This window comes from Sciurus carolinensis, chromosome 2 (genome assembly GCF_902686445.1).
Source record: "Sciurus carolinensis chromosome 2, mSciCar1.2, whole genome shotgun sequence".
Taxonomy (NCBI): Eukaryota; Metazoa; Chordata; class Mammalia; order Rodentia; family Sciuridae; genus Sciurus; species Sciurus carolinensis.
In genome coordinates this window covers 20,364,988-20,377,840 of record NC_062214.1, presented here as the reverse complement: position 1 = coordinate 20,377,840, position 12,853 = coordinate 20,364,988, and the positions used below count along the sequence as shown (strand labels likewise).

The window sequence follows — 12,853 nt, the reverse complement described above, 5'->3', positions numbered from 1 at the left end:
ACTAGAAACTGGTATCTGGCTATCCCTGACGAGTGAGCCGAGATGGTGCAGCACACGTACCCGTGGCTGTGATACCAGCAGAAGGAACGGGATGTTCCAGACCTCCTGATGGAAGTGCGGAAGGCCATCTTTGGAGTACTAGTTCAGAAAACAAAGCCAAGAGGAAAACACCCAACCTGAGGCGAGAGTCTTGCTCTGCCTCCCAATTTACAGGAAGCACAGGGAACAGGAGGAGCCTGTGAAAGGACGCCTGCCACGCAGTCAGCAAACCCAGACTGTGGGGAAAGCTGTGGGACAGATGACCTTGTTTCCTTTCCAGGAAATTTACAAGAGGAGTGGAGGGGAATCTACAAATTAAGAGAGCTGTATTTAGAGACACATTCACATCGATCACTGGAAGTACAGAACTTACTTCAATTCAGTTTCAAACGTGCCAGGGAAATTTAGACCCCAAGTGAAGAATATTTGACAATACCAAAGGACTGCTGTTAATTTTTTAAAATGATAATGGTATTGTGGTTATACATTTTAACTTTGGGTGAGACATCTGAAAATAATATCCTTAAAAATAACTAAGGGTGTCATGGTGGTGGGTAAATGGGTTGAGGTAGACAAAGCAAGACTGGCCACATGCTGGTAACCAGTGAAGCTGTTCTGGGTCCCTGGGTTTCTGTGTACTATTATCCACAGTTGAAAATTAAGAAATTAATCTCTCACTTAATATCCACAGAACCATCCTGAGTGGTGGCCCTAGGGAGGGAGGCTGGGGAAGGGGATCTTTCTGTTATTGCTTAGGACTGCTTGGGACTCCTTGGATTTTATACCATGGTTCTATATTAGCCATTCAAGAACATGATCTTATTTAAAAAAAACAACACCCAAATTAAATAACAAACTTCAAAGTGAGCTCTTGATCATACTTTCATCCTTTATTTTCTTTTCTTCCAAAGAATAGGTTAGGTACAACAAATGAGTTCCAGCTCCTCATTTGAGGAGGACGGTGGCGCACATGGAGACCTGTCTGTGGTGGCAGAGCTGTACTCTGAAGGTTCTTAGATGTGGGGTCCTAAATGCCACTCTCAGGGGTTCAGAGGACACATTCAGTGCACTTCGGTCCCAGCATCCTTACGTACTTAGGGTTGTATGTATGGCAGGGGTCTGGGAGGCAGATGGGGCCATGGAGGTGGCAGGCAGCTGTGTTAAACCCTTAGAGCTGACAGACAATGTCATCTGCAAACACGAGGTATGAAATATTAAGTAACAGCTTGCTATTTTCTTTCAATCCAATTTTTAGGCAGTTGCGTGATTGATCAATTTATAAATTGATTGGCTGTCTGATCCACCTCCACAGGCTTCTCTGCTGCTGCCCAAAGGCCTCCGGCAGGGGTGGGTTGGCCCACCTTCCGGCAGCAGGGGAGGAGGGCAGGTCACTGCAGCTCCCGGAGCAGCCGCAGCACGTTGGTGGCGTAGGGGCTCTGCTGTACGGAGGCCCCACGCAGCAACACGGGGTGGAGGCTGGCGTGGGGCGGCGTGAGTGGCAGGGGGCAGTAAAGGTCATTCAGGAGGAACCAGGTGGAGTCCGGGTCCACTTTCATCAGGTGCAGGAAGACGCTGTTGGGAGAGGCAGGAGTGAGGGGTGAGTCCAGGAGGGAAGCCCGGGTGGTGGGGTGGGGTGTGCTGCCTTCACCCCAGTGGCTGTTTACGGGGCTGAGAAGAAGTCAATCCTATCAAACCCCTTCGACAGCACAAGGAACCCACTTTAGTTCCTAAGACAGGAACATCAGGACGGTCCCAAAGCCTAACAGGAATCAAGGTAAACAGCTTCATATCCACTGACAGAGTAAAATAGTAATTAGGCCGAGCAGACAGTATTGACATCCAACGAGCTCTTGGCAAAGACATAGGTTAAGTTTTGGAGTCTGAAGCTGGCATTTTGAAAAGAAAAATGACAGGGCCCACCCCTCATTACAAGGTCTGAAGGGCTCAGGCAGGATGGGGGACTGCAGAGGGAAGCATGTGAGTCAGACCCAGAGTGGGGCTCCCTGCCTGGGCCCCCGGACAAGCCTCTTGGTCTCCAGGTTCTTGCTGAATTGTGCAGCTGGACCCTTTCTGGCCATGAAGAGTCCCAGATTCTTGGTGGTTTCAACACATACACACTCGGGCTCCCCTGAGAGGAGCCCACAGGAATTAGATCCAAAAGAACACGGGACTCTTTGCAGGCTGGCAAAGGGTCCTTTATTTTCTGGGGACAGAACCAGCTGAGGCCTGTCCGTGACCTCTGTCAGGAACTGGGTACTGATGCCCTACTCACAACAGTGCCCAAGGCCTGAGCCACCACCAACCCACCAAGGTCAAGGTCATGAGGTTACCTGGCCCTTGCCTCTTATCTGCTCACCTCCCACTTCTGAACCATCAACTGCACCCAGGGCCACTGTGGTGGACAGTCCTCACACACCTGGCTGAGAGGCCCACATGACAACTTGGAATCTGGCTGTTCAATTCCAGGAGGGAGGAGGCCCTCCCTGCTGGCCTGCTGCCTTGGCCTGTGCGTCCCCTGCTACAGGGGCTGCCTTCCTGCTCTGTCCAGATGGCTGTCCCTTCCTTTTCATTCACACACCCTTCCCATATGTGCTAATGGCTTATCTACAACCATCTCCCTTCCTCACAATATAAGCTCCTCAAGGGCAGGGACCAAGGCTGTCCTGTTCACTGCCGTTCCTGGCCACCTGGCATGGCACATGATAAGCATTTGGTAAACACTCAATGATTAAACAGGTTCTTATTTTCATGTGACTTTTTGACTTACTCAGTGCCTCACTAATGACTTAAGGTGACATCCTTCTTTGGAATATTTATATTCTGTAAAAGGATATGAAGGAGAAATTAGTTGCTTTTCATTAAGAAAGGAATATGGGGCCAGGCATGGTGGCGCACGTCTGTGACCCCAGTGACTTAGGAGGCTGAGGCAGGAGGAGCACAAGTTCCACGTCAGCCTTGGCAACTTAGCAAGATCCTGTTCCAAAATAAAAAATAAAAAGGGATGGGGTGTGGCTCAGTGGTGGAGCACCCCTGGGTTCAACCCCCAGTGCTGCGCAATCATGTATAGGTACGGATAAATAAAAGAAGTAAAGAAGGAACATTAACAGGATCCATGCCATGCCATCGCTAGCTAAGGAGCTGCAGGAACTCACCCTTGTCTCGGACTCGGTGTTCTCACCTCCTCAGGGTTTTGCTGAAGAAGGAAGCAGATCAAGCCCTAAGCATGAGATTCCCTCTTACCAACTCAAGCTACAGTCGGCCTTCTGTACCCACAGGCTCCACCCATGGGGTCAACCAACCACGGACTGAAACTATTTGGAAAACACACTGCATCTGTACAGAACACCCATGGCCTTTCTTCCTTGTCACCATCCCCTAGACAACACCGTGTGACAAACATTCACACAGCATTTACACGGTGTGAGGTATCGTAAGTAATCAGGAGCTGATGTAAGGTGAGACGATGTGTGTAGGTTTTATGCGAATACCGTTCCATTTTATACAAGGGTCTTGACATTCTTGGTTTTTGGCAAATGTGGGGGGTCCGGGAACCAACCCACCCATGCATACCGAGGGACAACTCTATACAGTACCATTTGAAGGCTCACATTTTACTCCCCCCTCGCCACTGCCTTATTTTTGACAGTTATTCCTGGGAGCCTCTAGCATCCTTTTGAGCATCAAATCAGGAATTAAAGGCTTGCCAATCAAAACTAAATTTCTAGTTCTTAATTTTATTAATCTGAAAAACCTGTGCCCTTTGGGGACTCAGGTCTTATCCCATGAAGCCAGTTTTGCTTTCTTCCTCGGGCTTAACAGAAGGATGTGACGGAGGTTACTAAGGGAGGCAGGTTGGGAGGTGAGGGGCCACTTAAAAATTTCCTGGTCCTGTTCTGTACCCCAATAATTTTAAGTTTCCTGTGCTTAGGATAATCATGTGTTTATAACCTGCACACTGTTTGCTGGAGAAGTGATTAGAATATTCTAATTCATTGTTTCCACTTCACCGCAGAAAGGAGATGGGGCCTGCGTGGGAGACAGTTTTTGTTTAAAAACAAAAATATCTTTGATAATTAGAGTGGCAAGGGAAATAAAAAAACGCACCCAAAACGGGAGGCAGATTTCTATTTACACGTGACACAGCTGACGGTTTTCCCTGGTGCCAAAGACTGTTAGAATGCAAATGCTTTCATTGGATTTTTTTCCCCTTCGAGAACTGGAACACGGTCTCAAGCTCCAGCGTGGCACTCCTGCTTCAAGGAATGTTTGTATCTGGGCAACACCCGGCGAATGGTGCTACTGCCCAGTCCAGTCACAGTGCTCTCTGACTCATGTGGCATGAAAAGGTGGCAATGCTCATTTTCTGAGCCCTTTTCAAAATGCTAAATGTGGATGTTGTATTATTTGGCAGAAAAGGAAACGGCAAAAAGCCTCTCTCTGCCCGGAGAGATCTCCAAATAAAATGCTAACAGGAAGCAAAGAAGAAAATGCACAAAGTTCACCTTTTTTATTCGGTAAGAGCCAAACTCTTGGAAGAATTATTTTGGGTCTCATTTCTTGGCTCTTAAAGGGGTAGATACCCCAGAATGGCAGGCAGTAACGCAAGCTCCTTCCCCTGCCTCTGAGGCTTGAAGCAAATTACTTTGCCTTCTGAACCTGTTTCCTCTTCTTCCAAAGGAGGATAGCCACACCCGGCCCATCCTCCCCAGGTTTGTTCTGAGGCTCTGAGGAGAGGAGCGGGGAGACACTTTGAAGTGTGTAATGAAAACACCACTCCTTCCAGAAAGTGGGAAAGACTGTGTGTGTCTCAGGAATAATTATCACGACCAACTCCAGCAGCACTGCCACGCCAGGGATTACTCCCAGACTCTCCGCAAGGGCAAGACACTTCTCTTTTGTTTCACTCATAACCCCTCCACGCTCACTTGGTGGGGGTCCCAATTCTTAGCCAATGGGGTTCTAATTTCACCTATTATCTTCAGGAAGAAACAAATGCAGTATTCTCTGCCCTCCACACGCCTGAGGTGGGGCGCAAACACCGTGCCATGCAAGCAGATGGCTGGCAGGCACAGCTGCGCTCTTGCTGGGTGAGAGGCACGTGGCCTGCTGAACTCTAAACACCGACAAATTCGGAACCAGGACCCTCTTTGGCTTTAACTCCTGGGAGTTGAGTCTGAGGACCAGGAGGTCTAGTCTGAGCACTCAGCAGCCAAGCTTTGTCCCAAATTTGGCTCCCACTTTGTTCTGGGGCCTGTTCCCGGCCAGCCTGAGCTGGGGAGAGGGACTCCCAGGGTAAAGAGCCCAAAGCAAAAGCTGAAGTCCCGGGAGGCCCTTGCTACATAATCGAAAGCCAGAAGACAAAGGCAGGACTTCTGCTTTGAAGTGACTGGGGTAACAGCCTGGAAAATGTTCCAATACATCTCGAGACCAGCAGAGATGTCTGCTAAACATGCCAAATGACCAGTTCCATCTTTTTTCAAACCGAAAGAGAAACACTTTTTAAAAATATATGTACACTATTTAACTGATGAACAAAAATTTCTTTATCCTTCCCCCAGGCCCAAACGAGTGGCTCTGGGGAGCACAGTTATCAAGAGATTACCGGGTCCCCAGAGCACAGGGAGGCGCTCAGCTGAGCCTCATGACTCCGCGTGTCCCGAGGCCAGTGATTATCTCTCAATAACCTGTAGGGCCGTGTAGCTTAAATGATAACTTGACTTTAAAAAATTTAGAACTCGCCGTTAGGCAGTTTCTAAGCAACCTCTGTTTCCATGGCAAAGAAGCCTGGTGTTTATACTGATTTTTCACTTAAAATGCGGTTTTATTGAATTTCGCTTCATGCAGGCAGCCATTTCCCTGCACTTCAGCCCTATCTACAATTGACGGGTATCACTAAGTACCTATAAACTCCAGATGCCCAACCAGCAGAGCGGCTTATTCCTTCAGGATCGGTATTGGGCTACTGAGTGAGCAAGCTGGAGTGAGGTGGCCTGGGGAGGTAGGAAACGGGCTGGGTTCGGGTCTCATCTCTTCATCGTTCATCAAATATTTACTAGCACCTGGTCCAGCCCAGGCTCTGTGCCAGGTCTTCAGATACAAAGACGGATGGACAGAGGCTCTGGTCTCGCTGCCCTGTCTGGTTGGGAAGGCTGACAGATCAGAGGCGCCCATGTTGCAATATGGCCAGGGCCATCCTAGGAAGCATGTGGGTGGAGCCAGGGAAGGAGTCCTGAGGAGGGGACATGGCCAACTGCTCCTCTGTAAAGAGAGGTGTGGATCAGATCAGTGCAAAGGTGCCTTCCAGCTCTGAGGGTCCACAGTGGTTCTCCATCATGAACGCTGGGTTGCACCCCTTCCCACGACGTGGTGCAACCAAAAAGCAATCCCTCTGCTGCAGAAGCACATAGTACGAAGTGTGTCCTCACCACTTCTGTCTAGACAACATCTGCTGAACGGGAACTCCAGAAAACCACCAGCCAATCAAGGCCCACGAAGGCTAAATAAACTGTAACTGAAATGTGGGGCTTCCGGCTCTCCTGGGCGGCAGGCTATTCTTTCTCTGTCAATTATTTGCTTGAGGGGTCTGCTGTTCCTTGTCTCTTTCTGGATTTATAAAATGCTCTCATGAGCTGTCAGGGTAAATGCCAGTGGTAAAGAACTTGCGGCTCTGTGATCTGTTTATTTATTTATTTATTTGGGGCTTCTAAAGAAGTTATTTAGGGCTGTCTCCTTAGGAACCTGACACAGGCTATCTCTATACTGGCGCGAGGGAGTGTGATCAGAAAAGACACACGCTCGTCAGAAAGCAGGCATGGCCACAGCGCTACCTGAGCGTGACTGTCATTCCTGCGCTGGCAGAACGGCCTCCATGCCCTCTTTTCTCCGGCCACCCCTTCTCCCATTCTTCGGTGCACACGATGCTGCAAATGAGGCTGTGTGTTGCTATTTAAACAAATGGATGCTCAGGGTGCCGACGTGTCCTAGCCAGCAAGCAGTGGGGCTAAGTTTCCATACTCAGTAATTTACTCTAATGGGTCTCGGTTCATTGGTTAACCAGTATTTCAAGCCTGTCCTTTCTTGCTATTCAATTTAGCTATCTTCCCCTGCACGGAGGTCGTTTTTTGTTTCTAAATGTTGGAAATGGAGGATTATGACTGGAAGCAACGATTTACTTTCCAAATAAATACCACCAATTACCTCTGCAGCTATACATACTCTTCAGACTTAACTATATTTACGTGTTCAAAACCATTCATCAATCGATCTAACTCCAACACACGTACTCACACAGAGACCCATATTAAAAATATTTAAATGCAACAAGGACAGGATTTAAAACCACAAACACCAGTAGAAGTGCATGATGCTAATTGTGCCCCCAAAGTACCACAAGACAAAGTGTCATAAATGCAGTGGAATGACTCCATTGCTTTGTGCATATTTAAAAGGACATGGCACTGAGAGGCTCAATCTGTTACAGACAATTGATTAGGCCAGAACCTAGAAGGTTTTAAATCCCACCGGGCTGGATTTAAAAGCAGCCCCTTCCATCTGGTCAGCTCCCCAACCTCTAGGCTTCCCCCCCTAGACCCAATGGCGGTGCTTCTGGGCACTGACTTTAAAGCGGTCACCTGTGCTGATGGACTCAGGCCTTGGCACAGGCTGGCCGCAAGCAGGCCGCAGCAGCTTCCACCCCTCCCCGACACACAGGCGTCCAGGCAGCGGCCTGAATGCTTTGCCCCCTCCTCCCGGAACTGTTTTCCTGTCAGCTGTGTTTTGGTGCCAAGTCTTCAGATGCTTCAAGAAATGGCTCTTTCTGTATTTACTGCAAGGGTGCTGAGGACATTAGTCACAAGGGCACCCTGTGCTCTTCCGAGATGACCCACGGAGGCATCTTCCTAAGGTTCAGTGACAAGGAGAGCTGTGCTTCTGACTGAGCTTTCTCTTTCTAAGCTCATTTCCAGTGTTCACTGGAAAAGGTGTGCCACAGATGACACTTCCCTCTGCTGTCCGTTAGGAAGTGTGGAGCCACTTCAAGTCCCGCTCTGGTGGGGCGCAGGCTCTGCACTCCACACACCCACCTTGACGCTGGCTCCATCTTACTTTTGCTCATATCCCTTTTCCTTTTAAAAAGTCCTTCGCTTGTTTCCTTTTTTCTTTACCGCATACACTTAGTTTAAAGACTCTCAAGTCATTTTTGGAATTAAGGAGGAAGTTTAAATAATGATGAATAAGTACTATTTATTGACTTTTTTACTCTGTGGTATTATTTTTGTGTTAAAAAATGAATATATGAACCTTATAATAATTGTATCAGGTAGAAAGTGATATGATTATTTTATCTTATAGATTAGGAAGCCCAGGCTTTGAGAAGTAAATTAACTTGCCCATGCTTACCTTGCTATTGAGCGGCAATGTGAGGCCAGCTCTAACTTGGTATTCATCTTTGAAATCTTCAACTCTCAACACAGTACTTGGCTCATAATAAGAGATCAGTAAAAATTGTCTGTCTTGAGCACCTAAGAGGCTGTAGCGAATGTGTGGGCTGCATTTACTGTGTGGCCAGTGTATGGCACAGTGCTGGAGCGCATGCCTCGCATGAGCAAGACCCTGGGTTCAACCCCAGCACCCTCCTGCCAGTCTTTCAAATAAATGCCCATGTAAGATGATACTTGGGCCATTTCCCTGCTACTTTGTCTGGTACTGAGATTATTACATTCTGACAGCCTCTTAGGTGTTCAAGACAGACAACAGACAGGCAAAGGGAACAAATGGCTACCCTGCCGTCTGCCCAGGATTTTGATAACCACAAAATCCACTTTGTGAAGCAGCACAGCCAGCAGGCAAGATCTGCCATCAAGGGCATCCTGTTCCCGACCCAGCACTGCATGTATATCTGCAAATACACCCCACTGGGTGGTCGATCATCAGTCACATGATAGCACCGAGGAAGCAGGGACAGGACTGGTAGCATCTGATTTAAGCAGCACTGAGGTCCCTGCCTTTAGATCTGAAACCCAGCAACCCACTCTGTTTGTAATCTGCATGGCAGATGTCTCTTCTCTTTGACACCATGAAATCATGCCTATACGCGCACAGTGAACAGCTTCAGATCTGAGTGTATTTTTAGAACAATGGGCCTTGAAAAGAAAAGCAGCAAGGCCTGTTGAAAGATGGATAATAGGAAAGCCAACTACTTGGTCTGGATTTGTCAACTATTAATCAAGTGTCAAAAGGAAAAATAATAGAAGTGCCCTCATTTCCATGCTGGGTGCAATCTGAAGGGGAAATAGTTTGGTAGCCCAACCTCAAACAAACTGCCCACACCATTTAAGGGAATAAGCTACTCCTTCCGAGCTCAGCTGAACCAATGGATCACCTCTGTGGCTCCTGATCTGTTCAAATATAATAGGCCTACGTGTGGGTGAAGACAGGAGTTGGGCTCTGACGGGGATGAAATGGAGGAGCCTGTGCCAGTCTGTGTTTGTCCCCGGTTTGAAGGCACTGGCTGGTTCTTTGATGGGCTGGGATCCTACTGTTAGAAAGAGAGCAGGGAAGTCAGTCAGGAAATGAACCTTCAAACCTGTCATACTCTCACGCAGAGGGGGTGGGAAGAGGTGGCACAATTAACATGAAAAAGACCTTTCTGAGGTGAAAACCTCTGTTCAGGTTTCAGAAAAGACTCAGCAGGCTGGCAAGTAACACTGCATTCAAGTAGATGTGTGTGTAACATACACATAATGTATATTTGATAAATTTATACCTACAGCCGGCCCCTGTGTGTGTGTGTGTGTGTGTGTGTGTGTGTATCTTAGAACATAAGCACAGTGAGGGCACAGGCCTGTCCATTCCCTCTACTTTCAGTGTTGAGAATGGTGCCTGGCACATACAGTCTCCTCAACGATGTGCAGAATGAGCGAGCACTGAGTGGACATCCAGAGCATCAAAGCAAGATGTCTACACCAAGACCCTAAGAAGAGAATGTTACTGTCACCTCACCCCCTGTTTATGGAGGATGGAAATAAAATGTAGGAGACTAAACCATTCGTTCAAGGTCACGAGGCTGGAAAGATCTGAACCTAGGTTTGTCCATCTCCAAGACTGGTGCCCTCTGCTCTGATACACAATGGCTGGGCAGAGGAAGCTGAAAGGGCAATGCCCCCTCCTCCACCACATCAAGGACTATAGCAACAGCAGCATTCAGTACCTGCATGACCAGAAGGTGCACCAGCTGGTCACTACCTGTTGGTGCCCTGCATCCCTAGCCGGGCTCCGGGGTTGGCAGGTGGGAGCAGAACTTGGAAGAGAAACAAGCAGTCTAAAGGTTTTGTTCCTTGATCCTGAGATGTGCTGGGCATGGACTTAATCTTTATAAAAATAGATATTGCCTAGGTTTATTTCCTTGTGGTCCAGGGTGAGTCTTACTGAATGATGTAAGACCTCACTGCAAGACAGGGGCTCTCAGAGGCTGGCCCAAAGAGTATGGCTCTAACGGACTTCAGCCTGGCTGAGTGCATGTACTGGCTTAAAGAAGAAACAGAAATTTGGGGTTTATTCTTTCATCTCAAATTCCTTTCATGTGTGGAAGGGAAAAGTTCCCTGGTCAGAAAGGCACAGAACTGTGGAGACCCACTGCATGCTGGGAGATACCCTGAAGGCTTCTGGGGCCACCTGGGAATTTAAATCAGTTAAGTATGCCTCTGCCCTGGGCTGAGAAGAGGGTGTGGCTGATCTGACCTGTTATTTGAAATCCAATGCTTGCCCTTAGGGACTCTGCCTTATTTACAGCTCCTGGTATACTGACCCCTCCTCTCACACCCTATATATGATTTGCTCGTTTGTTATTCACTGAAGTTATTTAACTGGATGGACTTTGGGGAGCTGGTTGTTTTTGTTTTTGTTTTGCATCTCCAGTTAACAGTGACACCTGGTGGTAACAAGCAGCAAGGTTATACCCTGCCCCCCACCTCCCCCAAGTTGCAAGATTTATGCCCCCTCCTTACAAGGCACATTCACTAGATAAAAGCATTAAACTAGAATGGCATCTCTGTTCTTAGCATTTACAGCCTTGGTTATATCAACCACCCCCTGATCAATTTCCATTTCCAGAGTTTACAGCCTGGACGTAAAAGCCTGCCACAAAGGCTATATTTAATATGACAAATTAAAAAAGCAAACACAGGCTTGGTCATTCTTTGAAGCCAGGAAAAGCAAACAAGAGTAGGAGAAACCTAGCTGTAATGCACAAGCTGAGGCTCTCCGTGGAGTGGCCAAGTCTGCCTCTACCCCTACACGACGGAGGCTGCTGTGGTCCTCACCCCACCTGCCAGAGGGGCCCACAGACCACAGCGCTCATCCATCTCTGTGCCTCAGAATAGCACCTGCTCTCACAGTCCCCTCAGCCCTCCAGCAGGCAGGGGGGGGGTGGGGACTGCACTAGGTCCCAGGGAGCGAGTCATCTCTGGACAGCACTTGGACTGGTTCTTCTGAATACTAAGCAGAGCGTGGCTTTCTGTAAACCCCCAACCACAGGGCTCCCTGAACACACGGTTTTCTCTTCTTCACTGATGGATGTGTGGAGAATACTGAGGAGGGGCAAGAGCGAGGACAGGGGACCAGCACAGAGGCTTCTGTGGTTGTTTAGCTGAGGGGTGATGGTGCCTGGCCTACACTGTGCTTGGAGAAGAAGAGAAGCAGTTTTAAGAGACTTTGCAAGAAGGCAGACAGGCTTCACCCTTGATAATGTATGTGGGGAGCAAAGGAAAGAACTAAAGACAAGCGGCTGGGTGGTGGGGACTCCATCTCGCTCGGGGGCCCAGCTCATCAGTACCAGCGGGTGTGATTGTTCCAGCACTAATGAGCCCGCCATCTCCCTCTCTTCAGGCGGTAATTCAGCTCACAGACACCAAGTTTCCTATTGTCTCAGATTCTCCTCCCATTTAGAGAGCTTATTAATTTCTGAATCAAGATGCCAAATCAGCTCTTGATCAAGGACAACACTGATTTTTTCCCCTGACTTCAAAATAAGTTTGCAGGCGATGTGTGTGAAGTAATCAAGCCTGCTTCTTCCTCCCCTGCTGCAGAGGGAGGGCATCTGACTTGAACCTGAATGGAATGCTGTGGAGCAAGCAGAGAGCTGCAGCAGTGGCCTGACCACGCTCCTCCCCAGAGGCGCCAGATGCCACCTTAGGACTCAGCAAGGTCTGATCCTGGGTCCAACTATGAAAAAATAATGAATTGTGAATATAGTTTGTTTAATAGCTCTAAACTTGAAAGATGCAATGTGGTGGGTGTAGGAAAGCAGGATGGAACAGGGAAGGTGAAGTCAGAGCTGTGTCACTCCTGGTTGTAACAGGCAGTCAAAAAAATGTACTTTATGATCAATTCATTCCATTCTTGGGCTGCACTTCAAATCAGAGCATCATTAGCTTTGGGATACTGCCAGAGAGGACCATGTTCGCCCTCAGTTGGTTCTTTAAGGAATACGAATGCCAGGGACAGGAAGCTCCTTGGGACGCGACGCACCCCTGTGCTCCAGAAATCATCACTGATTCTGGCCTAAGTGATGTGATAGGAATAGGACAGAAAGAAAAAAGGCTACTGGGGAAATCAAAAGCAAAAACTGCAAAGACAATAACTCAATTCAAAAAGATATTCCCGTCACTCCTGGGGAGTGCAAGGTTATGAGGAGCAAGCTGGCTCTCCCCCTTCCAGGCAGAGAGGCAATGGGGTGACTCCTGTCCCACCAAGGATGCTCACTCAGGGCACTGTCCCCAGGAGCCCAGGAAGGAGGAGAGACTCTGCTCAGGGACAT

The 12,853-nt window shown here is 48.3% G+C and overlaps 1 protein-coding gene across 1 annotated transcript in view; it reads right to left on the bottom strand.

Annotated features, from left to right (window-relative positions):
• Nucleotides 1-914: 914 nt before the first annotated feature.
• Tti1 (TELO2 interacting protein 1) overlaps nucleotides 915-12,853 on the bottom strand; it is a 44,160-nt gene continuing 32,221 nt past the window's right edge. Inside the window, exon 8 of the mRNA XM_047541220.1 lies at nucleotides 915-1,611. Coding sequence (XP_047397176.1) covers nucleotides 1,428-1,611 — 184 coding nt within the window. The 3' untranslated portion in view covers nucleotides 915-1,427. The remainder of the gene's footprint in view (nucleotides 1,612-12,853) is intronic.